The sequence below is a fragment of the Urtica dioica genome, chromosome 5, assembly GCF_054948205.1.
Source record: "Urtica dioica subsp. dioica isolate 48M chromosome 5, U.dioica_male_clone48M_v1_H2, whole genome shotgun sequence".
In the NCBI taxonomy this organism is placed as follows: Eukaryota; Viridiplantae; Streptophyta; class Magnoliopsida; order Rosales; family Urticaceae; genus Urtica; species Urtica dioica.
Genome location: NC_142760.1, coordinates 26,381,238 through 26,408,344, shown reverse-complemented (window position 1 = coordinate 26,408,344; position 27,107 = coordinate 26,381,238). Strand labels below are relative to the sequence as shown.

Sequence of the window (27,107 nt, the reverse complement as noted above, 5' to 3'; positions counted from 1 at the left end):
CATTTTGTCCTTAGTGTGGTCACATGGTTTGGCCCTGGATCAAACCACTCTGGTTTAAGTGTTGATTAATTTTCGAGCAATAACAATAACCATTAGACTCTAAGGACATAAATGAAATGCTAATAATTGTAAATGTTCACATTTTGGTGGCTTAATTACTCAAATAATTGTAGTAATAATAATAATAATAATATTATTATTATTATTACTTTAAATTGCAACATTTCTCGGTTATTCACTCTATATCTGTCCCAAGTCTTTGATTTAAAAAAGTTATAGGAATAGTGTTTATAAAGTACAACATTAGCATATTGATTGTTTTAAATCCATTTTATAACAATTTTTTTTTAATTTTAAATTTGAGATTATTTTCTTCGTAAACGAAATTTAATGTACAAAGTAAAATAGATCCTAAAAATGAAAAAAATTAAAAAGATAGTCTATAAACATTAATAAATAATAACTGTTACAATTTAAAAATAATATATTAGCAATAAAATTTTTAATCTATCTAATAATTAATTTCACAAAACACTATCACATACGACGTTCAAATTACATCAAATGTCTAGAACGCGTTCAGCATTTTATTTTCTTTATCATTTTAGGTAAATGTCTAAATTTTCAGCGGAGTGACGTCTCACTTTCAATTTTATGATACGTCTTTAGAATTGTTAAATCAACAAATATGAAGTCAGGTCGTTTTGCCCTGGTCATATCAGTTTTTATAATATAAACAAAACAAAAAATGTTTTGTGGCGATCATGGAAATTTCCTGCCGTGCCCATATCTAGAAGTTACTTTGACTAACCAGGATAAACCATTTTAGTCCGTGTATTCGTATACTAAGTCAATATTTGTGACTTTTAAACAAAAATATCTTTCTACACACTAGTGAGACCATCTCTCAGTGGAATATCTTTTATAAATTATATCACCACATTATAACCCATCAACAACAGACTCTCCAATAAGTTCAAAATATTTCACGATAACATGGATTCCATACCCTTTAAACATGTCTCCATGACAACAATTCTCTTATTTCTCCTCATCATCATCACCACCCTCCAAAACGCCACGGCGGCAACCCCAACCGTCGTCAAAGCCGCTTACTGGTTCCCACAAAGAGCCTTTCCTGCGACCTCCATAAACTCATCACTCTTCACCCACCTCTTCTGCGCGTTCCTCGACCTCGATCCCGTCACGTCACTTGCCACAATCTCCCCCGCCAATTCCGCCGACTTCTCCTCCTTCACCCGAACGGTCCAACTCAGAAACCCTAACGTCAAAACCCTCCTCTCCATAGGCGGCGGCAACAGCAATGCCTCCACCTTCGCCCACATGGCCCGCCGATCCCACCGCCGCAAAGCCTTCATCGACTCCTCCATCGCGATCGCGAGATCCAACGGCTTCCATGGCCTCGACCTCGACTGGGAGTCTCCGGCGACCAAGGCCGAGATGGCCAACTTCGGCTCGCTCCTCACTGAGTGGAGGACCGCCGTCACCAAGGACGCTCGCCTGAGGAGCCTCCCGGCGCTGCTTCTCACCGCGGCGGTGTTTTACTCTTCCGACCACTATTCCGTCGCCCATCCAGTCAGAAAGATGTCGGACAGCCTGGACTGGATCAACATAATGGCCTATGATTTCTACGCTCCCGGGTGGTCCCCGGACTACACCAACGCTCCGGCAGGGCTGTACGCCTCGGCACCCGGGATAGTCAACACCCACAATGGGATCGTCAACTGGCTGGGGTCGGGTTTTTTGGCTGGGAAGATTGTATTGGGACTCCCTTTCTATGGCTACTCATGGCGGCTCATGGATCCTGCGATGAATGGACTGTCAGCTCCGGCAAATGGGGCGGCGATATCGCCGCCGAGCGGGGCGGTATGGTATGATGAGATAAGGGTGTTTGCTGGGCAGAGCTCGACGAGGTGTGTGTATGACTCGACGGCGGTGACTCACTACTGCTATTCGGGGACAACTTGGATCGGGTTTGATGATGTGACGAGTATTTCCACCAAAGTTATTTACGCGAAGGGGATGCGGTTGCTTGGTTACTTTGCATGGCAGCTTGGAGCTGATACCAACAACGTTCTTTCTTCAGCAGGTTTGGGATATTTAAACCTTTTATTTACTTATTTATATAATCATACGACTACAAGTAACTAACAATCATCAAACTAACACGTTAAACATTTTGTTTCTTATTAATCGAAATGCACACATGGTGTGTAGCATTGCTTATGTATTATGAATTCTCTCTCCTTATCCTTATACGTCGAAAGGTGGCATCATAAGTCGATGGAAACTAGCAATTATGGTATTTTTATTTATTTATTTATTTATTTTTTCAATGCTCTTTCAAATATCCTTTTTTATTTTTTACTTTCACTTCTTATATGTAAAACACTATAAAACTTGTTAATTATTTATATATTTATTTAAAATTAAAAATGTGTATTTATTTATTTATATTTAATGTCTAATTTTTTTAATGATAAATTGTGGTAGAAGAAAAACTGACACAATCTCTCTCTCAATTATACCTCTTCTATGTAAAAAGAATATATATTTTTATGTCCAGTTGTTTTTTAATAAATATTTGAGAGTTTTTTTTTTCTTCTAAATTATAATCATTAAGGCTATTAATAACAACAAATTCAGTTTAAAATCATGTGTAAAATGAGATAAATTTTTTGTTTTAATTCATTTTATTTCTCTATTTGCAGCGTTTCGCACGTGGGGAGCCTAATATATATATATATATATATATATATATATATATATATATATATATATATATATATATATATATAGTAATAAATTGTTGCAGAATAACACCTTGTATTTACTTTCATATTATGCAAAGCAAAGGATGATGGTTTATGCATAACGAGTATTCTACTATTTGGTTCTTTTTCGATTATATATCAACCTATTTTTGCGTACGTATCTCAAAGGGTTTTGGAGGTAGATTAGTCTGCATATGGAAGGGCCACCCTATAGATTATTAAGAAAAATCTGAATGGCTCCATTTATTTTAATTATAGTTTAGTTATTATTCAAAAATATCATATGAATTGTTTAATCATCATAATTTAATCCTAAATTTCTAGCCAGTAGTAGTTTGTATTATATATATAATTGATTAAGCTAAAATTTAAACGTACATAGTTTATAGACTATTTGCATCGTAGTTGGTAATTACACACCACTTCAAAGTAGAGATCGTGAGTTTAATCCTCACCCTCAGAAAAAAGAAAAAAAGAAAGCCCATACAAACAATATCTAAATCTAATCGAAATCAGGAAGGTTTAGCGAGCGAGGTGACTCACCTGAAACCTGACGATATAGAAATCCTTCCGGAAGAAAGTCTTAAACCCATCGAGAAAGTTTCTATCAGGGCGTATGGAAAATTAGGCGATTCTGAGGCTGACCACGGAGTTAACCCGATCAGGATTGAAGAGGCAGAAGTACCATGCAATCATAACCCCCCAATCGTAGCCCACTACGAAGACCTTGTCGATCCCGACCCCATCAAGAACTCCGATAAAGTCTCCGACGATGTGCATCGGAGTGTAGGCATCTTTCCGCGGCGGCGCTTTGGAGTCACCGGAAGCTCTGGAGGAACAGAATCACCAGACATGAGCCGCACGACGCCACGTGGATTCTAATGCCGTTGGTTGCTACCGTCAAGTGGTGGAACTTAGTCAATGATTTATTTTGTTTGGGTTGGAAGTTGCCTAATTTCACCAAATTGGATTATAGTATACAACCAAGTAATGGTATTAAATTATTGATTTTTGATGATGGGACCCAATCCCAGACTTGTTGGAATTGATCTAGGGTTTAAGAAAAAGTTTAACGCTTCGTTAAGCGGCGGAATTTTAAAAAATTTCTTTTATAAGTAAAACAGCTTTTACTAACCTAGACAAAGAAGCAAGTACATGTAATTAAAAACCAATATGAGCTAAGAGTTTACTAACCTTTCTTGAAGCTTGAACTTGAAGAAGCTTTTGGAAAGTTTGCAACGCTCGTCTCCCCTCGCAGCACGTCTCTCTTTCTTTCCTCGGCACCTCGAGCAACCACGAAAGTTTCTATCACTAAATCACTCGAAAAGAAGGAATCAGTGAGTGGGCACTTTTAAACACTACGACTTAAGAACGAGTCTCGAAGTCGCAGAGCTAAACACTAGGTCGAGTGAGGACCTAGGTGCCAAGACAAGAAAAAATCGAAAATAAACTAGAGAGAGAGAGAGGATTTTCGGCCACAAGTTCTAGAGAGAGAGTCTCTCAAATCTCTTAAACTTGGATGAATGAAATGTGAAGAAATTAAGCTCCTATTTATAGGAGAGGTCTCACCTTCAATAAGGTAGTTTCCTCTTCTATAGAATATCACATATTCATGAGCCAATTTCCTCTTTTCCTTATTGAGACACTCGGCCAACAAGGGCTTCTAGAAGCCTTGATTTGTTTCCTATTTTGTTCAAGGCTTGCCTTTTCTCTCAACATGGCCGATTCTTTATGCATCCCATATGCAAAATTTGTTTCCTCTTTTTCTTTTGGCAAGTATCTAAATACATTTATGCACAAAATAAACTCTTTCTCTTGGGTATTTTGGGCGCCCATCTCTCATCTAAAAGGAGCTTCTAGAAGCTTCTTCATATGTTCATGACAACATGAGAAAAGCCCATTAAGAATTTTCAATAAAATTCTTATGAAATGAAATTAATTCACAAGGCCCAATAATAAAGTCATGGCCGAGTGACATTAAGTCATCAAATGAACTTGTCAAAAAATTTATTGACATTCATTTCATCCTATGTCTCAAAAGACAAAAATACCCTTTTAACTATTTTCGTTCTTGTTTTGACTTAGCTTCCAGTTTAACTATTCCTATCAATGTGATTCGTGACAGTGACCTCATGGACCCAAATGAACAAAGCTTGAGCTAAACACTTGGACTCAAAAGTTCACAAACCTTTTCCAAGTTTAGCTTAATGCCAACTGACTCCACTAAAGAGCTGACACTGAAAATCTATCGGTTCAAATGAATTTATTTTCTACTCAAGAATTCGACCTAATTATGATGAGCGGATCCACTGAATATTATCTATGTTTACCCTTCATGAATGTCATCAGCTAGTCGGGATTTACTAAATTACCATTTTACCCTTCTAGCTGTTATTTCCTCAACTCCTTTGTCGCTTGTGAATAAGTTAGAAACAATGTATTGACGAGGAGCTAACAAGTCACATTGTTTCATCCAAAAGAGTCAGGACTCAATTTGGACACTGGCCAGTTCATTTATTCACACTCCAAGGAACAAAGCATGAGGTGACATACATTGCATTTCAGCAATCTTGTACATGAATTCCATATCTATGAGAACTTCACAAAGTTACTCATGACAGACTCACAACTTAGTACTTCACCAATAGGCCTTGTTCGGAATCACATAGTGAGTCCGAACTTTGACTTTCTCAAATGAGAATACTAAGGTGTGAAATGGCATGTCTCATTTCAGGATTAAGGTAAGCATGATGCAATTCATACATAGTGACTTTGAGACATAAGAGGTTAAATGGTTTGTTCTTATATTGTCTCTAGAAGTGCACTGGTCTATTCAGTACCTTCGGAAGATACCTAGAAGAACTATAGAGTCCCCAACTCTCAATGCCTCATAACCAGACATCATAGATTCTTCTAACAATCATACTGAGGTCAATAGTCCTTTGACCATAAGATTGCGAATATATCGTTTTAAGCAAACTACGAAGAGTTTGTTCATGCAAATCTACATTTGTCTCTTCGTAAGTTGTTAAGTTTGTTTATGGACTAAAAGACTAAGGTTTTATCATAAAGCTTCAATCAAAGAAAGAATGAATGAACGTTTCAACTTTATTAATGAATAGATAGGCAATTACAAGCAAGAGTCTTCATGAGACTTTATTACATCAAATGTACAAAATAAAGACTACAACTCTTCTTGTGGGCACCATTGACAACAAGACTTTGGTCTGGACACGAAAAATGAAACAATAACGACATGATTTAAAGCGGATTTGGATCTCACTAAATGGGTCTGTTCTTAGCTGGGCCGAACAAGCTAACACGATTAAATAATGGGTCAAAACGACACGATTATGGTAATACGATTAAAATTCCATTAAAATGATTATTAAATGGTTTTTATGAAACACGATCACGACCGCACTGAAATTACTAAACATGTACTGAGAAGGTTGTTTAGCTATATCGGTTTGAACAACTATATTTTGGTGCAAGTACAATAAAGAAAGCAATCAAACAGGTAGAAAAAAAATAATGAAGAGACAAAGATTTTGTTAGATCCTTTGTGGCATAGGTTTTAATTTGGCAAAACAAATTGTAACAGTTGTTCAAGTCAAGTCAAAGGTACAAGAAGTTGTTCAACCAAGTTTAAGACCCGGGGTAGTTTCATCAATTTTCTCTAGCGTGTTTTTGGTTTCTAGATTGTTCTAATTCATGAAAATTTTATTATTGACCTCTATAAAACCCCCCCTAGAGTTTCTTTAGGTCAATTAGCACTTTTAAGTCAATACACATGGACCTTAACCTTTAACCAGCTTCTCTGCTAGGAGATCTTCATCGACAACTGGTTCAAGGTACTTGTTGCTGCTGTCCACGATTCATACAGAGGTTGTGAGTGCGTGTTTTGCATTGATACGCTGAGAAAATCTTCGGAAGAGGATCGTGCGATCTTTTAGAGGAGCGTGAAAAGGATATGCAGTCTCTGATATGAGGGGAGCTCAAATTGTCGTCCAAAGAAGTGAGTCAAAGATGAAGGTCTTTGTAGAAGGGAGTTCATCAAACTTAAGGTCTTTGCAGAAGGGAGTCAAAGATGAAGGTCTTTGCAGAAGAGAGTTCATCAAACTTATTATTCATGTACCTTTGACTATTTTAGTTAGTGGATCGCTTTTCAATACCGGGCGTATCAGTCTCTCTGAGTAGGTTGTTTATAACGAACAGAGTTACCAATTTCTTGTCTCCTTTACTGCTTTATGTTTGATTGATTGTTTAACTGTCGATTTAATTAATCCTACTAAAATCAATCAATTGTTCAACAAGTAGTTCCCCCGACATAGTTGAACAACCTTCTTAGTACACGTTAATTAAATTCAGATTTGGTAACCCTGTTTGGTGATAAAGCACCCAGTCAGGGGCAATTGATACGTCCGGTGGTGAAAATGGGTCCACTATTTCAATAATCAAAGGTACAAGACTTATGTTTGCAGACTCCCTCTCAAAATCCTAGCTTCTTTGACTTCTCCAATGCATGAAAATCTAAGCTCCATTTAGATCAAGGACTCCATTTCTCTTTCACTAAATCCTCTCCTGAAGATTGACACAGCATGTCAACGCAAAACACGCACTCATAAACTATGTACAAAAGCACAACAACAACAAGTTCCTTGAACCAGTTGTCGATGAAGATCTCCTAGCTCAGAGACTGGTTCTAGGTTAAGGTCAGCATGAATTGACCTAACAAAAAAAGATTGATTAATCTAATTCGATCCACAAGGAGTCTTACTAGGTTAAACCACATCTGTCGCAAATCAGTTATTTTCGGAAACCAAATATCCGAGATAATCTTTTCATAATGATCTGAACTAAAAATACGATATTTCCAGTTATATTCACGCGGGAGGAAAGTGATTTTAAGTGACCCAGGTCGTGACCATCTTCTTATAGCTTGTCTTGAACAACTTTAACAAAATTATTTTGCCAAACTAAACCATGCCACAAATGAATAAAAAATCTCCCTCTTGGCATTCTTGGAATAATAAATAGACACTACACAGCGTGCTTCGAGCAAAAAAAAAAAAGCTATAACAGTTCTAACTAGTTCAAGCATAAAGAAGTAAAGAATTGTTTAAGCTACTTATCACCCCAGCTCCAGCGTCAGTACTCCGCTCATCAGAAATATGTTCAACCAAATCTTGGTTTGAACTACAACCCACTTTCTCATTTGCTTCTATATTTGGGTTTAATTTTTTTGTATAGCTTTATTATGGATAAGTTATGGATGTCGGCTCGTAGAGATTCAAACCAATATGAGGATGGTGTGAGAATGTTCTTGGATCATTGTCTTAGTGTATGTGAAAACATAGAGAGAACTCCATGTCCGTGTATCAAATGTGGGAATTTAAGCTTTGGTAACATTACTACCCTAAAAGAACATTTGATATGAGGGTATCGATCAAAGCTAAAAGATATGGATATATCATGAGGAAAATTATGTGGCAGAACATAATGTTGTCGTTCAAGATAATTCCGATGAAGAAGACGTTGATGTTGGGGATATCGAGCGCGTATCAGACACGAACAATCGCTCTGATACGACTCGTTTGAGATGATTCCACCATATAACCATATTAATGCGGAAAAATAATTAATTACGCTGATCATAAGCTAATTAAATTATGGTTATAATTAACAAGATCTAGTTATGTTTAATTAATTTAATTCACGAGAGCATATTTATCAAGCAACTGATTTGAGCGAAAAACGAATACTTACATTGATTTTCGGTTCAGCTACAGAACGCTCATAAACCAATCGCGTACTCCTTGCGTCGTCTTGATGAAGGACTCGAGGATGACACCTTAGTCTTCCGAAACGTAATCTCCGAGACGAATAAGAAAGATGAGTGGGCACAGTCTTTATCTCACTAGATCACGAAACTAGGTGTTTCGAGATCTCTATCTTATTTTACTAAGAATGGAAACGAATTTCCGAGGGGAGGGAGAGAAAATTTCGCATGGCCAATAGACAGCCACAAAATTATTAAGTCAAAATCCTTAATTTTTGCCTTCTCATGAACCCCTATTTATCCGATGAAAAAGACGAAATAGTCCTTTATCTTTTTCCATCGATTCGTCTAATCTTGGTCAAATACTCCACTATGTAAGCCAAGACTGAACTCTCCTTTAATACTAGAATTATATTTACTCATCGTGACGAGTGTCCACTGATATAGTCAGTTCGTGATCAAGATCCTCCAGGTTCAACCCGTGTCAAGAGAAGTCAATTTTTCCATTATACTTCTCTTGATACATATCAGCCCTAAGCATTGTTGCTTCCCCAGCGAAAGATTCTTTCGAACGTTACTTACTTCGAAAGTGCTAGCAATCTATCGGTTCTGGAATCAACCCTTAGGTGAGAGAACATTAACCTTCTTTCAGGAAGGCTGGATTCTGTATCTGTAAATCACTTCCCACTCGAATTATGCTCTGAGAAAACTCCCAAGACATAAGCTGTGATTAGCATGAATAGCCTTTTAGCGAATGAGTCAAAGAGCTCAATAACATAACCCAGTGTCCATGATCACTTCAGGATTTAGATCAAGTCTCACTGTGACAATCAAAGTTGCCTCGGTTAGTGTGTCGTAACGGTCCTTAAACGAAACATCTACACCAAGACTTGTCCAAGTCGTACACTTACCACAAGTGTAGAATGCTCCACATAGTGATCAACCTTCACCTATGTGTTCCACATATATGACTTTAGATATAGCTTTCCAGGTGTATATCAGTCATCGACCTCGTTTTAGCTCACCGCCCGAACTCAGGTGCCCAGCACGTGACTTAGTTTAATACGGAGGCTATGGAAGATAGTTGTTATTGATTCTAATTGTTTAGAACTCAACTCACTAATCATATAATGCTAATAAAGTAATCTTATTATCGAATTTAGCAATCATTTATTCATTATCTTCAAGTGGGCAATATTCCCAACAATCTCCCACTTTGACCAGAGAAGATAAGTTTCATTCAGCCAATTTAATTCTTTGCCATCATTATAGACTGTTTAGACCTTGACCCAGGATTGAGATTCCCATCATATGGATTCCCACTTTTATCTATACTCTATCATTTATGTCGATCTGACATATGTCCCATTTTCATATTATTCTAGTTCATGCATTTTTGCAAGTGATCTTTGACTTACCATTTAAGGTCAAGACAAATTGTTCATAGTAAATAAATTTACTTTAGAATAAATTAACACTTCGCATACCTTTAGATTATACACCAGACTTTATATCTAAAGATAACAAGTCTCCCTATCAAGGTGTACATTCCTTTGGTGCCAAAACAGGTTGCACCATTGCATGGTTTGATCTCATCACCACTTACTATAGTGTGATTTATTGAACGTGTTTAAATAAGAACTTTATTGACCTATTTCCATTACTTGGTTATTTATAGTTCATCCTTGTTTGTCGTGTTCATATTCAATATATACACATGACTTTAAGGATCTACTATATTTAACTAACTAAGTATCTCACTATTTCCAGAAATTACAGTGTTTACAACACATGTAGTTATTCTCGGAAATACGACATTGTCTAAGGTCTAATTATTAGTCCTTTTAAAGACAATGTCGATAGCCTCAACATTGAGCTCATACCTTATATCAATAGGTATGTTTGAGACATAATGAAACGAGCATGTCATTTCTAAATTTAATTTTAGAAACAGTTAGCTCAGTCAATTTACTTGTGTCATAATGAGGTCTAGAACTATAATAGTAATGACTTTATTCATGACACTTGTTTAGGAGCTACACTTATCGATCATTCTCAAAATATTGATTATAAGAAACATCCATGTACAATCATGATTAGTTTGTTAAGTACTTAGGATCTACCTTTCATATTTCAAAAGGTTTAGTAGTATAACTACTTCGATCCATGTCTTTATGTTATTGGAACTTCATCCTTAAAGGACAGTTCATCTTCAATTTTGAAGATCCCAAATGAAGTGGTTCATGGTATCAGAAAGAAGAGTATCATTGATGATAATGTCTATCCTTAAGGGCTCAATCCCTTACCTTATAGCTTATTAAAGCTTAAACCATTTCATTAATCCTTTTATAGATCTCTCTATTCCTTTAAGCTAATAGCTTAATTGGTAGATCTATTAAATATGGGCTAATAACTTTCAGACAAGTTAGTTTGATCGAGAGTGATATCTCAAGATCATGTCTTTCCATTTAAGGAAAGTTTATTGTTGATGAGAGTGACAAGGATCCATTCTAGGATGCTCCCACTAGGTTATTGATTTTAACGACAAGATAATTCAAAATTATCCTTCCTTTCAATTCATTGATTTAGGTGGCAAGGTAATCATTGATTACTCTTCCACTTTAATTATTGAATAATAGCATATACATTCCGGTTAAGGATGTCATCTTCAATGATGGGTTTAATCCTATGAAGGATGTTGCTATTTATTGAACAATAAGTGGCTAGATTTCATTAATGAAAGCTCCCACTCTTTTATTGAACAATAGTGACTAGAATCCAATTAAGGATACTCCCACTCAATAATATTGGTTATTTAGTGGCTAGGTTCCATTTATGGATGCTCCCACTAAGTCAATGAATAAGAGTAGCTAGGTTCCAGCTAAGGATGCTCCTACTCGATTATTGAATTGTAGACTGGCTAGGTTCCAATTAAGGATGCTCCCACTCAATCAATAAATCTAGAGCGGCTAGGCTCCATTCAAGGATGCTCCCACTCAATCAATACGAATATTAGTGACTAGGTTCTAATTAAGGAAGCTCCCACTAATTTAATTCGTCATCAACACTAACTCTTAGTTGTGTCTCCTTTATTACTTATTATTCGCACAAGTCATTGTCGAATAATGGTAATAATTATTTAGACGCTTTCAAAACTCTAAATAGTTCTTAAACAATAAAACATATTCAACATAAGAATTTAATGAAGCAATAAAAGCTAATTAAATGCTAACAGATATAATAACTTAGAAAATATTTATATTTATTTATTGTGCTTCTATATAGCATACGAACGGAAAAACGTGACCTTCATATTCTATATCTTTTTCATAAGCACATAAGCATTCATGCATATTCAAATATCATAAAAGCAATCAAGTCATTCAATTATAGAAGGAAATATTTAAAGACACAACCATGTGTTCATAAATAATGTAATAAAACATAAAGAAAGAAAGATTCATCCTATCTGGAATAACCATAAAGGCTACAGTCCAGAAAACCTCGGATTATTAAATGACACATCCCATGTTCAAAAATAAATCCAAAAATGAAAGTAATAAAACTAGCGGGAAATTAGATGTTCAAACGGAGCATGAGCTTCTCTACAATTCGGGCTTGAATCCGACATTGTTCAGTAAGCTCGTCTACACACGTGTGCTCCATCAGATCTGCTCTGCAACAAGAAAAGAAGTATGCTCATGAATAATTATCCTCAAAACATTTTTAGGATATCTTTAATCATGAATTTTAAGGTACCATACCAGCATTCTTCTTGTTTTTCTCAAGCTCAGCCAAGTACAAAGGACAATGCCTCTTCCAATGGCCTTCAGTGTTGCAGTGGTGGCATTTACCAATGCTTTCTCGCTTCTTCTCTTTTCTTTTCCCACTTCTCTTGAAGTTCTTCCTTTCTTTCTTAGCGGGACCTTTCCCCTTTGAAGTATTCGGGCGTGCCTTAGATGACTCAGCACCAGAAGTCAACTTCTTCTTGGTTTTAGGCGAAGAACTCTTGTCAGCATAGAGAGCCGACCCTTTGTTCTTCCCATGTCGAGTGATAGAATCGAAAGTCTGTAGTTCATTCAATAGCTGAGACAGTCCATACGTCAACTTGTTCATGATGTAGTTGGACGTAAACTGTATGAAGTCACTCGAAAGGGAATTCATGATTATTCCCACCTGAGTAACCTCATCCATATGTGACCCATGGAGTTCAGCTTCGGTGAAGTAGTTAGTCATCTTCATGACATGATCCCTCACCGGAGTTCCCGCAGTCATCCTAGTGCTAGTGCACTTATGAGTGAGCTCAATGCGGGCTTGCTCGGTTTGCATCCCAAACATTTGTTGCAACGAGTCAATGATCTCCACAGCGGTCTCCTTCCCTTCCATCTTGGTTCGCAATGCATCAGATATGCTTGCGAGCATGTAGGCCACCGCCTTGTTATTGGCAGTAGTCCACTTGTCATAGTCCTCCCTCAAGTTCTTGGAGGCACCATGAGCAGGAAGAGGAGGTCTGTCTTCAGTGAGGATAAAGCGAATGCTTTCACTCACAAGAACAATGTTGAGATTCGATTTCCACTTAGGGAAGTTATCTCGAGTCAGGACGTCTTTCGACAACATGGCCATAATAGGGTTCGACATGATTACTAAAAACATAAAAGTACATTTACTAGCAATATGAAAAGAAACAACCATCAATATAATTTAGGAAATAAAAACTATAATGCAAACATGTACGGGATAAAATACTAATCAAAAGAACCCAGTTTTTATATTTCAAGGTAATTCGACTAATAGCCACAGTCCGTTTCACTCTGGTGACGTAACGGAGTGCATCTAGTGAAAATGAGAACCATCTCAGATTAGTGAGCAAACATAGTGTACATGCACCTTCATAACTATGCTCACTAACTACCAATTTTATAGGAATCTTTGGCCACATGAGCAACCACCTGTTGGTTCATGCATGAGTCAACATAACATTTCAGTGAAAGAAATCTAGCTCATACGCACTAGCGTAACTAGTACACGCAGAGATCAACCCTCCCACCTATCGTCAGAGACACAACCTTGGTATTGGAATCAGAAAAGCCCTTTCGAATGGAACTGACCACCATGTTTAGAAAACCGCCGGTCACGAGGGGATCTTTCATCCTCACGGTGTTGTGTCAATGTTGGAGACCTACGACTCAATATACTTTCAGTATTTTAATTTTCCTAGCATTAACTTTAATCTAGGTGATCCACTCGAGTTAACTAAGTCATATTAAAAACTCGAGTGTTTCTAAGCTACCCTTAAAAACAGATGTTTCGATATAGCTTAGTGATTAGGAATTCGTGACATCTAGTCTTGATTATCCTAAAAGTATTCCATCACGGAAAAGCTTCCAGTAGAGAAGGTGAGACACTAGGTCTTCTTAAGTACCTCTCAGCTTAGCCTCTTATCGGCTTGGTGACAAAGCTCTCTGATCCGTTCAACTCATTCATTAATTAACTATCCTAATCCAATTAGACAATTTTAATGAATGAAAGCCCATGAAAACCATTAACATACGATACATGATCTAAGTTATAGCATACAAGCATGGCATAGTAATTAAATAAACAAGAAAGAGCATGCAAGAATGGTTTGATTCGGATTGATCATTTCCTATTTGATTCTATAAAGTAAATCAAGATGAGCCCAATCATATCGGCACATGGATTCAATTGGGCCCATTCTTATGTCCCTTAGAAAAATAAATTAATATCAAATTATTTAATTTTTCTAATTTTTTTATCGAAAAAATTAATTAAGTAAGGGCCCATTCTAATGTCCCATTTGAAATAAATCGATATCACAATAATTTATTTTGTAATGTTTTAAATAAAAATCCTTAGGGCTCAGCCCATACAATTAATTAAATAAAACATTTAAAAACTTAATTTTTTTTCGGTAATTTTTTTTAATGAGTGGGCCCGTGGGCCCACTAGGGTTTCCGGGCTGAGGCTCGGACGAATCCTCTAATCTTGACCTAGGTCAAGATTAGACTTGAGGCTGCACCGGACCGCCGCCGCCACGAGGGCGCGGCCTGGCACGAAGAGGACGGCCGAGACTTGTCACAAAATTTTGTGACAAGTTTTCTTGTGGCGTAGTCGTGGAGGCTTTCTTCGTCCGTCATGCTTCTTCGTTGTGTGTCCGTCTCTCGCCGATCGTCGTGATAAAAAACGTCGGACCATCGGATTACAACAATAATAATAATAATTACATAAAACCTATACCCTTTGAATTTCGGGTTTACAAAAAAAACTAGAAAAGCGAGAATCAAATATTCTACAATCAAACCACGAATCACAATCCACATATCATATATTGAATTGCATGAAATTCACATCCACATATAATTTCATTCAAACCATATTTAAATTAATTACAAGAACGAATCGATTAATTAATCACAACAACTAGCTCTGATACCACTTGTTGGGGAAATCGAGCGCGTATCAGACACGAACAATCGCTCTGATACGACTCGTTTGAGATGATTCCACCATATAACCATATTAATGCGGAAAAATAATTAATTACGCTGATCATAAGCTAATTAAATTATGGTTATAATTAACAAGATCTAGTTATGTTTAATTAATTTAATTCACGAGAGCATATTTATCAAGCAACCGATTTGAGCGAAAAACGAATACTTACATTGATTTCGGTTCAGCTACTAAACGCTCCTAAACCAATCGCGTACTCCTTGCGTCGTCTTGATGAAGGACTCGAGGATGACACCTTAGTCTTCCGAAATGTAATCTCCGAGACGAATAAGAAAGATGAGTGGGCACAGTCTTTATCTCACTAGATCACGAAACTAGGTGTTTCGAGATCTCTATCTTATTTTACTAAGAATGGAAACTATCAGAGCCAAATCGGGGACTATGGACCTAGTAATAGAAGCTTAACAAATCCGATGAAAAAGACGAAATAGTCATTTCTCTTTTTCCATCGATTTGTTTAATCTTGGTCAAATACTCCACCTTGTAAGCCAAGACTGAACTCTCCTTTATACTAGAATTATATTTACTCATCGTGACGAGTGTCCACTGATATAGTCAGTTCGTGATCAAGATCCTCCAGGTTCAACCCGTGTCATGAGAAGTCAATTTTTCCGTTATACTTCTCTTGATACATATCAGCCCTAAGCATTGTTGCTTCCCCAGCGAAAGATTCTTTCGAACGTTACTTACTTCGAAAGTGCTGGAAATCTATCGGTTCTGGAACCAACCCTTAGGTGAGTGAACATTAACCTTCTTTCAGGAAGGCTGGATTCCGTATCTGTAAATCACTTCCCACTTGAATCATGCTCTGAGAAAACTCCTAAGACATAAGCTGTGATTAGCATGAATAGCCTTTTAGCGAATGAGTCAAAGAGCTCAGTAACATAACCCAGTGTCCATGATCACTTCAGGATTTAGATCAAGTCTCACTGTGACCATCATAATGGCCTCGCTTAGTGTGTCGTAACGGTCCTTAAACGACACATCTACAACCAAGACCTATCCAAGTCGTACACTTACCACAAGTGTAGAATGTTCCCACATAGTGATCAGCGTTCACCCATGTGTTCCACATATATGACTTTAGATATATCTTTCCAGGCGTATATCAGTCATCGACCTCGTTTTAGCTCACCGCCCGAACTCAGGTGCCCAGCACGTGACTTAGTTTAATACGGAGGCTATGGAAGATAGTTGTTATTGATTCTAATTGTTTAGAACTCAACCCACTAATCATATAATGCTAATAAAGTAATCTTATTATCGAATTTAGTAATCATTTATTCATTATCTTCAAGTGGGCAATATTCCCAACAATATGTCAATCAATCGATAAATTTAATGAGAAGTTCAGAAGACTTACAAATTTGGGATCACGAACCGAACCTTCAAAGTTTCACAATCCGTCTTCAGTCTATAAAAGACTCCTCACGATCAAACCTTCGGGATGACTCTGAAACTCTCGGATTCCTTCTCTTCGTGTTGATGACACCGTAGTCTTCCGAAATGTAATCTTCGAGGAAGATAAGACTAATGAGCGGGCAACGATTCTTGATCTCACTTAGATTTGAAACGAGGTGGTTCAGATCTTTTTCTCTTATTTCTAAGAAGGTAAGTCTCGGCCAAACCAAAGAAAGGAGGCCGAACTTTTCAGTACTATTTAGGTAAAAAGTTGCTTCTCATCCACCCCTATTTATAGCAGTTAAAATGAGATATTCTAGAATCTTCTAGAAGATATTATTTCCTTTTATTGTGTTCACACTAGAAGATTTATTCTCAGCCCTTGGATCTCATTTCATGAACCTTTTTCTTTCTCTCATCATTCATATTAGTATCTAGGTTTTTATTTATATGATAATATAAAATATTTTATTTATTGATAGAATATAAGAAAATATTTCTCCTAAATATAAGGAGAAGATATAGGAAAATAACTAATTATCTATATTTTCTCTCATTTATTTTAGGAACAAATAAAGAGGATAAATTGGTATAAAACTAGCATAAAAAAATCGCCCACCTCCTGGTAATTATCTATATTTTCTCTCATTTTCTCTCGTTTTGTCTAATCTTGGTCAGTACTCCACCGTGTAAGCCAAGACTGAATTCTCCCATAATACTACAGTTATATTTGCTCATCGTGACGAGTGTCCACTGATTTAGTCAGTATGTGATCATGATCCTCCAGGTTCAACCCGTATCGAGATAGATCGATTTCTTCCATTATACCTTTCTCGTTACATACATACCCTAAGCATAGTTGCTTTCCCAACGAAAGATTCTTCCGAACATAAGCCAACTTCGGAAGTGCTAGCAATCTATCGGTTCTGGAATTAACCCTTAGGTGAGAGAACATTTACCTTCTTTCAGGAAGACTGGATTTCGTATCTGTAAATCACTTTCCTCTACGATCATGTCCCGACTTCCCAAAACACCTATTTAGTCAGTGTTTCATTAGCCTTTAACATGGTGAATCAAAGAACCAGGTAACATGACCTAGAAGTCCATGATTACTTCAGGTTTAGATTTAGCGTCACTATGACTATCATAAGCGACCTCGGTTAGTGCGTCGTAACGGTCCTTAAATGACACATCTATCCAAACCAAAGTTTGTCTGGGTCGTACACTTACCAAAAGTGTAGAATGCTCCCACTGAGTGATCAACCTTCACTCATGTTCTACATATATGACTTTAGATAAGGCTTTCCAAGCGCATATCAGTCATCGACCTTATTTTAGTTCACCGCCCAAACTCGGATGCCCAGCATATGACTCAGCTTGATACGGAGACTACGGATTATAGTTGTTATTGATTACGAATTTTATCGGACCTCAACCTACTAATCATATTATACTAATAAAGTAACTTATTATCTTATCTAGTAATCATCATCTTCTAGTGGATAATATTCCTAGCAAATAATATATTATATAATATATTAAAAAGTTGTGTTAGGTGAAATGGAATATTTCTCAATGGTTCCACTTTTAAATTTTAATAAGAGCTTAGTCCAATCTTGTAGTTCAGCTTTATAAAATAATAACACCACTTTTAAATTTAAAGGTCCTAAATTGTTTACTAGGTTTATACCTTCATAAATTTGATTTAGAAAAATAGAATATTCAGCATTAATCTTATAGAAGATTATTTTAAGAGACATTTCATTGTTCCAATTTTTCTTTGAATCAAAATATTTATACCCAGCTCAAATGTTCGGAATTAGAAGTATTGAGAGTTAATATACACTTTTAAGTGCATATAACAAACTATGTGAAATTGCTTAGTCCATAACGTTTGCGCATAAAATTTGTACAAAAAAGAACTTACAATACATAAAAGAAAGCATTAATTAAATTCCAACATTTTTATAAGTAACAGTTTTGTACTTCGAAATTATTTTAAAAAATTGGCTCGCAAACGTCTCGCGGAGGAGTCCTCGGCAACGTCTCCGAACTTCAGAGATCGCGTACGCGTCTAGCTTGTTAGACGCGTAGGGGACTCTAGTCAAGAACCCTTGGAGCGTGCCTGGGCACTGGAGGGCGATCGATCAGAGGGAGCGACGTCCGGGAGTCCCCGAGAGTGCTTCAGAAGCTCTGAGAATGAGAGAGACTTGTGGGAGTGCTTCAGGCCAAAGTTGGCATCAAAAGAAGCAGAGGAGAGTGAGAATTCAAGCGTATCGATAGGAAAAAATGGGATGGCTTTCCCCTCAATGAGAGGGGGTATTTATAGTAGTTGGAGGGCCTTAGGAGGTGTGTTTGTCATCCATGTGGGACTAGGGGGCGTTCTCCCTTCAAGGAAAGGAGCGCCGCGCAACACGCGGCGCACGGACTGCCCCGCGCAACGCACGGCGCGCGGTCTGCTAGGCGTGGCGCGCACATTCTTCACGCGGCGCGTGCCTGGCAGGCCTCCGGTGGGCCTTAATGACATTAATTTTATTTGGCCCGTTGGGCATTCGGAGCTCCGGATATCGTGAAAGTCTCTACTCGATGAACGAGACTCGACTCAAGGAGAACGAGGCTCGACTCGAGGAGAACGACTCGACTCGAGGAGCGAGACTCGACTCGACTCGAGGAGCGAGACTCGACTAGAGGAGAATGACTCGACTTGAGGAGTCAGGCTCAACTCGAGGAGAAAGACTCGACTCGAGGAGCAAGGCTTGACTCGAGGAGAACTACTCGACTCGAGGAGCGAGGCTTGACTCGAGGAGAACGACTCGACTCGACTCGAGGAGAATGACTCGACTCAAGGAGCGAGGCTCGACTCGAGGAAAGTGACTCGACTTGAGGAGCTGAAAGTTTTGACACGAGGGCTTGCCAGCGACTCGTGACGGAAGGCTTGCCACTCTTAAGGACCTCCGGCCGACCATCGGCCCTTTGAGCGGCGTGTCTTCTCGGCGTTCCGGGTTTTCCGAAAACGACTGACAACATTAGCCCCCCAAGTTCAGCGCTCGGGAGGCCCCGGGCAGTGAACTTTTAGTTGTTTTCGCCGGGTGTTTGAGGAAAATTTATTTCTCAGAGCTTCGCCGTCGCGAAGCCTTTGTGATTATAAAGAATATTCTCACAATTGCATGTGCTCTCTCTCGCTTTTCCGTTTCTCTCAACACGATTGTGTGATCAACACGTGGAGGGGGATCCAAGCGGATGGGAGGCGTAGCTTAACGTGGGCAAGGCGGACGCGATCGCATCCACCGCTCTAGCCCCGGAGCAACGGGGACATACGCGCGCAAGTAGGGCGTGCGTGTGTGCAGAGGCGGACCGGCGTGTCGTGGCTTGTTGATCTTTTGGCAAAGTCCCGCCCAAGTCTTTCTTCGATGGCATTTTATTTGATGATATTTTCAAGCGGAGTCCGTGGGACTCGACGGTGACTAGCAGGGCAACGATTGTGTAATCGTGACCTATTAGGGGAAGATCATGGCTTCTATCTCGGCCAGCTTGGAAGGCGACTGCACTTTTGCATTTTGCAAAGGCGTGCTCATTCCGTGGTCTCGGAGATGGAGGTTGATGCTGCGGGCCGATGCTTCGAGAAGGCGGAGTGGTACCTGGTGGAAGGCTCTGCCGCACCGGAGGACTTTGACTGCTCGGGGATCAATGCTCAAAGTTCGATCACGCATCAAGCATAAGTCGGTCTCACGGGGCATCCGTCATTCCAGCTTTGGTGACGCTTCTCCGTCTGCGTTCATAAGATCGGCCCTTATTCCCCAGACGTGAGTGCGGGTCTCTGTTGAGGCCTTTGGAGCAGTGTTACTCCGATTCAGGCTGACTTTTCTGTCGATGCTAGGGCAGATAGTGTCCGTTGAAGGCGTGAAGGGACATCGTAATGAGTAGCGATCTAGACTTCTTCTGTCACGGCGTTTTTGACGCCCAGAGGGTAAGTTTCCCTCTGTTTGTTTGTTTGTTTTTTTCGCTTTGTTTTGCAATAGTCTTGCTTTGGCTAACCTGTTCTTCAAATCATTTCAGGTGCTTGCTCGAGGAGCGGGACTCGACTCGAGGAGAATGACTCGACTCGAGGAGCAAGGCTCGACTCGAGGAGAGTGACTCGATTCGAGGAGCAAGGCTCGATTCGAGGAGAGTGACTCGACCCGAGAAGCAAGACTCAACTCGAGGAGAGTGACTCGACTCGAGGAGCAAGACTCAACTCGAGGAGATTGACTCGACCCGAGGAGCAAGGCTCGACAAGAGGAGATTGACTTAACCCGAGGAGTAGGGCTCGACTCGAGGAGAGTGACTTGACTCGAGGAGCGAGGCTTGACTCGAGGAGAATGACTCGACTCGAGGAGTAAGACTCGACTCGAGGAGAGTGACTAGACTCGAGGAGCAAGGCTCGACTCGAGGAGAGTGACTGGACTCGAGGAGCTAGGCTCGGCTCGAGGAAAATGTCTCGACTCGAGGAGCAAGACTCAACCCGAGGAGAGTGACTCGACTCGAGGAGCTAGGCTCGGCTCAAGGAAAATGTCTCAACTCGAGGAGGAAGACTCAACCCGAGGAGAGTGACTCAACTCGAGGAGCAAGGCTCGACCCGAGGAGATTGACTCGACCCGAGGAGCAAGGCTCGCCTCGAGGAGAATGACTCGACTCGAGGAGCAAGGGTCGGCTCGAGAAGGTTCTACACGACCTCATTCGTTGCCTGGGACTCTTCCAGGAGAAGCTCGCTCGAGCGAGGTTTTTGCTCAAAGGCGGAGTTCGCGAGTCTTTGCGAGCAGCTTCAATTAGCTCGCATGGAGTGAGGAGTCTGCCAAGGCGAGTGTGATCGCGCTCAGTTGGCGGTGGCAAAGATGGCATGAACTGCGCCTAGTATGGCGGTTCAGGTGCGTCACGAGGGACGACTTGGTTGCGCCATATAGGCATCTTACGTGCGCCATGTAGACATCTTAGGTGCGTCACGAGGGATGACTTGGTTGCGCCATGTAGGCGTCTTAGGTGCGCCATGTAGGCGTCTTAGGCCTGCATCTCTTGGATGTCTTATGGCGCGCCGCGGGGGCGTCTTTAGCCTGCATCTCTTGGATGTCTTATGGCGCGCCGCGTAGGCGTCTTTAGCCTACATCTCTTGGATGTCTTATGGCGCGCCGCGTAGGCGTCTTTAGCCTGCATCTCATGGATGTCTTACGGCACGCTGCGTAGGCGTCTTTAGCCTGCATCTCTTGGATGTCTTATGGCGCGCCGCGGAGGCGTCTTTAGCCTGCATCTCATGGATGTCTTACGGTGCGCCGCAGAGGTGTCTTTAGCCTGCATCTCTTGGATGTCTTATGGCGCGCCGGGTAGACGTCTTTAGCCTGCATCTCTTGAATGTCTTATGGCGCGTGGCGTAGGCGTCTTTAGCCTGCATCTCATGGATGACATATGGCGCGCCGCGGAGGCGTCTTTAGCCTGCATCTCTTGGATGTCTTATGGCGCGCCGCGTAGGCGTCTTTAGCCTGCATTTCTTGGATGTCTTATAGCGCGCCGCGGAGGCGTCTTTGGTGCGTCGCGAGGGGCGGCTTTGGTGCACCATGTAGGCGTCTTAGGTGCGCCATGTAGGCGTCTTGGTTGTGCCATGTAGGCGTCATAGGTGCGTCGCGAGGGATGACTTTAGCCTGCATCTCTTGGATGACCTATGGCGCGCAACGGAGGCGTCTTTAGCCTGCATCTCTTAAATGTCTTATGGCGCGCCGCGGAGGCGTCTTTGGTGAACGCTCGCTCCCGTTTATGTTCGGGTGTTTTGTTTTGGTGGAGCGTACTTTCTTTAGGTGGAGCGTACTTTCTTGAGGATTTTGAGCGTACTTACCGTTGCCTATGTCACTAGCCCCCCAAGTTTTTGGGTTTACAATCGTATTTTGATGACCGAAAAACTTTGAAAAAATGGATTTTGAAAGAAAAACCTCGAACTTTATTAATATTGCAAAAATTTGAAATCCTAAAACGTTGGCTCATAGGCCTTATTGAATGTAGGAAAGCAAATAAATAAAATTGGGGGAAAGCGTTGGCTACTGGTAGTATTGTCTCAAGTGTTCTGCATTCCACAGGGGACAGATCAGTATCTCGTCCGTGTATTCGATGTAGCAGGTCCCATCATGTATGACTAGGTAGACTTTGTGGGGTCCCTCCATGTTTGGGATGAGGACGTCGGCACCTTGCACTTGGGTGTCATGCAGATGTCTTCGTGGACTTCGCGGAGGACCTTGGTCGACTCGACGCTATCTCTCAGTTGGGAGATCGTGTTAACCGTCTTTCTAGCGGTTTTTCCGTCGATTCCTTGGATGTAGCATGTTCTGGTTGGGATTGATCTCCAGCCATGATACCGATTCCTTCCTCGGTAGGGAACTTCACCAGTAGGTGGTATGTAGAAGTAATAGCCCTTAGTCGGTTCAGCGTGGGTCGCCCAACGATGACATTATATGGCAACTTCTGATCAACCACTAGGAATGGGATCATGTGAACGACTTCAATGCCTCCGGGACTTCCGAATGTGACCGTCACATCGATGATGCCTTCGGTCGTGACTCTCTCCCCAGTGAACCTGAATTGAGGCGTTTGGGTCGGAGTTGGGCGTAGCCCCCCGAGCTTCATGCGCTCTAAGGTGGACTTGAAAATTATGTCGGCAGTACTGCCGTTGTCGATGAGAACTCTTTTCACCAAGTTATTAGCCACTTGGGCTTTGAGCACAATCGCGTCATTGTGCGGATGCATAACTCGTTTGACCTCTTCATTGGTGAAATACATCGTCTCGTGAGGCACGGACGGAGGCTCTTCGTACGTAAAGTTGACGTGCGTAGCAGCGTCTTCCTGAGCCACGGCCCTAAGGAATTTCTTCCGTTGTCGGGCCGAATCTCCATCTTGCGGACCTCCCAATATGGTGGTCACAATGTGGAGTTGCGGATTGGCGTCGACAGTAGCCGTGGTTCAGTCGGCAGAAGCGGCTGTTCCTCATCCCTTGCCAGACTGTGGTCTATTTGTGGTGGGGCCCGCAGCGCTGATCATGCGCAACACAAACTCTTTCAGCTCACCCCGTTGGATCAATGCCTCGATCTGCCTTTTAAGATTGTAGCATTCGGAGGTCAAGTGACCGTATTCCTGATGGAACTCGCAATATTTAGATCTATCGCGAGTCGCGGGATCTTTGCTCATTGGACCCGGGGGAGTGAACTTGTCACGTGCCAAAGCCAGGATCCGCTCTGGCGACGTGTTCAGCGGTGTGAATGACGAGTACCTTTTAAAGTCTTCCGTAAGTCGCGGCTTTTGGGGCATCGGAGTTTGGCTATTAGAAGTCTGACCTCCTCTATATCGCCTTTTACGGGAGTTGCCTTGCTCGTTGCTAGGTTCATCTCGGTGGTGAGAGCTTTGGTTATTGCCCTTGCGGCCATCGAGGTAATCTTCGACTCCCATGAAGGTCTTGGCTCGAGTCATTAACTCAGCCATGGTAGCAGGGACACGGCCGACGATGGACTTAAGGAAGTCACTTGTGCGCAAGCCTTCAATGATGGCAGTGATTGCGTCTTTGTCGTCAAAGCGGTCGACCTTATTCGATTCTTCAGTGAATCGGGTGAGGTATCGTCTAAGAGACTCGCCACTCTCTTGCATGATTGACCACAGGTACATCTTGGTCTTCTTTTGGACCATAGATGTAGCGAAGCATGCTAGGAACATGTCCTTCAGGTCTTTGAACGATCGGATGCTTCCCGGCCTTAAGTTCTTGAACCACTCGAAGCCGGGTCCGGCGAGGGTAAGACTAAAAGCTTGGCACATGGCGCCGGGAGCGACACCCTGCATCGTCATCCAGGTTTCATAATGCTGGATATGGTAAGCAGGATCCGTTTTCCCATCATATGGAGCAAGGTTCAGGAGTTTGAAATTTCCCGTGCATACCTCGGCCAATATCTGAGCCGTGAAAGGCGATGAATTCTCCTCGATGACCCCATAGGTACTTCCGCCTATTCCGTATTCTCGGAGATCTCGTACTTCATTTCGAAGATTGTGGATCATAGTGATCACATCGAGACCGGTAGTTGGAGTAACTCCCTGTTCGGGAGGAGTTACCTGTCGCCTCTCATTAGATCCTTGACCCGTGCGGCGGTTCCCGTTAGTTGGGGCTGCTACGGGGATGTTTGGCTGAGAGCTTAGTCGCTCTCTTAGGTCATCGCCTCGCTTGTTGCGTTGGGCAGTAAGATGATCCCTAAGGTCCGGGCTTACTGCACGGAGGCGCATGCTTCGTCTAAGACGGCGCGCTCTTTGCGTGCCCTGACTTTCCGTAACATTCTCCCTCTGACCAAGTATGTCATGGGCCGAACGTCGGGAGCTCCCTGCTTGGGAGGCTGCAAGTGCATTCCCCGTCTTGGATGAAGGATCCGAAGGACCGGCTTCATTCACAGCGGGCAGTTCCCCGTCCTTTATGACAGAAGTCTCAATATCCTCCGAATCATCAGCACCCTCGTAATCTGGGTCGCGGTCGCGACGTTCCTCATTGAGGTTCTCGAGATCTCCATTGGGGATCACCGCGTTATGCGCGGGTTGCTTCGCAGCCAATCGGCTGTGGTACCTCGCGTTCTTCGCCTTTAGTTGGCGGATATTCTCCTCCAACTCCATGATGCGGTTGTCCCTGCTATCTGGAGATGGAGATGGTGAGCGGGTCGAGCTCTCTTCGTGGAGCGACTCTTCGTCACCATGCGCTTGGGAGCGCAAGAAATATGTTGTGGTCCCATTGACGTTATCGGGGTTGTTAATGCCCTCGGAACGTACGGGTGGCTGATTACTCGTCTTTTCTCGAGTCCGAGAAAGTTGAGTTTCCAAGAGAACAGAAGAAGATGAACAGAAGGGATTTCGGGCTGAACAGGTCGGGAAGTCCCCTCCTTCTAGCGCCAAAATGTTGTCGCACGAAAATGAACAACTATTGTATACCTCGGGCGGTTCGATCCAAGGCCGGACCAAGTGATCGCACCCGAGCCAAAAGTGTGAACTCGAAAGTCTCGAGCTGGGGTTTCTCCGATCAACCCACCTCTCAGAGGAGGGAATGGGTGAGGAGGAGGAGTGACCGTGCCTTTTGTGTCAGCTGCCTACGTACCCGTGTGCGGGATCAGGACAGAACGTAGTTCAGGGCGTATGTAACATAGCGTGAGGTGCAGAGCCTTGATAGAGAAGCATACTCGACAAAGGAGATGGTGCGTGGAGGAGTCCTCGGCGACGTCTCAGAACTTTGGAGTTCGCGTACGCGTCTAGCGTGTAAGACGCGTAGGGGACTCTAGTCAAGAACCCTTGGAGCGTGCCTGGGCACTGGAGGGCGTTCGATCAGAGGGAGCGACGTCCGGGAGTCCCCGAGAGTGCTTCAGAAGCTCTAAGAACGAGGGAGACTTGTGGGAGTGCTTCAGGCCAAAGTTGGCATCAAAAGAAGCAGAGGAGAGCGAGAATTCGAGCGTATCGATAGGAAAAAATGGGATGGCTTTCCCCTCAATGAGGGGGTGTATTTATAGTAGTTGGAGGGCCTTAGGAGGTGTGTTTGTCGTCCTTGTGGGACTAGGGGGCGTTCTCCCTTCAAGGAAAGGAGCGCCGCGCAACGCGCGGCGCACGGACTGCCCCGCGCAGCGCGCGGTGCGCCGTCTGCTAGGCGCGGCGCGCGTCCAGCGTGCGGCGCACGTCCAGGGCGCGCACATTCTTCGCGCGGCGCGTGCCTGGCAGGCCTCCGGTGGGCCTTAATGACATTCATTTTATTTGGCCCATTGGGCCTTCGGTGCTCCGGATATCGTGAAAGTCTCTACTCGAGGAGAACGACTCGACTCGATGAACGAGACTCGACTCAAGGAGAACAACTCGACTCGAGGAACGAGGCTCGACTCAAGGAGAAGGACTCGACTCGAGGTGCGACGCTCGACTCGAGGAGAACGACTCGACTCAAGGAGCGAGACTTGACTCGAGGAGAATGACTCGACTCGAGGAGCCAGGCTCGACTCGAGGAGAAGGACTCGACTCGAGGAGCAAGACTTGATTCGAGGAGAACGACTCGACTCGAGGAGAATGACTCGACTCGAGGAGCGAGGCTCGACTCGAGGAAAGTGACTCGACTCGAGGAGCTGAAAGTTTTGACACGAGGGCTTGCCAGCGACTCGTGACGGAAGGCTTGCCACTTTTCAGGACCTAAGGCCGATCATCGGCCCTTTGAGCGGCGTGTCTTCTCGGCGTTCCTGGTTTTCCGAAAACGACCGACAACATTTATCCTAAATTGAATTCCGAATCCATATTTCGTGTTCAGCTAGCATTATGTTCTATTGTCATTCACCCATGTGACTATGTAGAGCTGACGACGCCATGGGCAAAAGCGAAAAATCAAAGTTCCGCCGAAGTTTGTGATTGTGGACAAAGAAAGTACCTACCATTTCCCGGGTGTCAAGGATTACATTGAAAGTGGCGGCTTCAAAAATGACGTGCCGTTGCTTCAAGAAATTGTTGTAATTAAAGGCGCCGCTCATTTTATCAATCAAACTTGGCCGAAACGAGATTAGTGCTCATATATTTTACTTTATCAAAAAGTATAA

General features: G+C 42.0%; 1 protein-coding gene across 1 annotated transcript; it reads left to right on the top strand.

Moving 5' to 3' along the window:
• The first annotated feature begins 957 nt into the window (after window positions 1-957).
• LOC149397666 (class V chitinase-like) lies at window positions 958-2,955 on the top strand. The gene is made up of 2 exons (XM_089615535.1): window positions 958-2,110; window positions 2,733-2,955. Exons 1-2 carry the CDS (start codon window positions 997-999, stop codon window positions 2,753-2,755), a joined length of 1,137 nt encoding a protein of 378 aa, XP_089471661.1. The 5' UTR covers window positions 958-996; the 3' UTR covers window positions 2,756-2,955.
• Window positions 2,956-27,107: the final 24,152 nt, after the last annotated feature.

Coding starts and splice junctions, on each gene's coding strand:
- LOC149397666 (XM_089615535.1), top strand. CDS start 997: ATGGATTCCATACCCTTTAAACATGTCTCCATGACAACAATTCTCTTA. Junction 2,111..2,732: donor CAACGTTCTTTCTTCAGCAG/GTTTGGGATATT, acceptor CTCTATTTGCAG/CGTTTCGCACGTGGGGAGCC.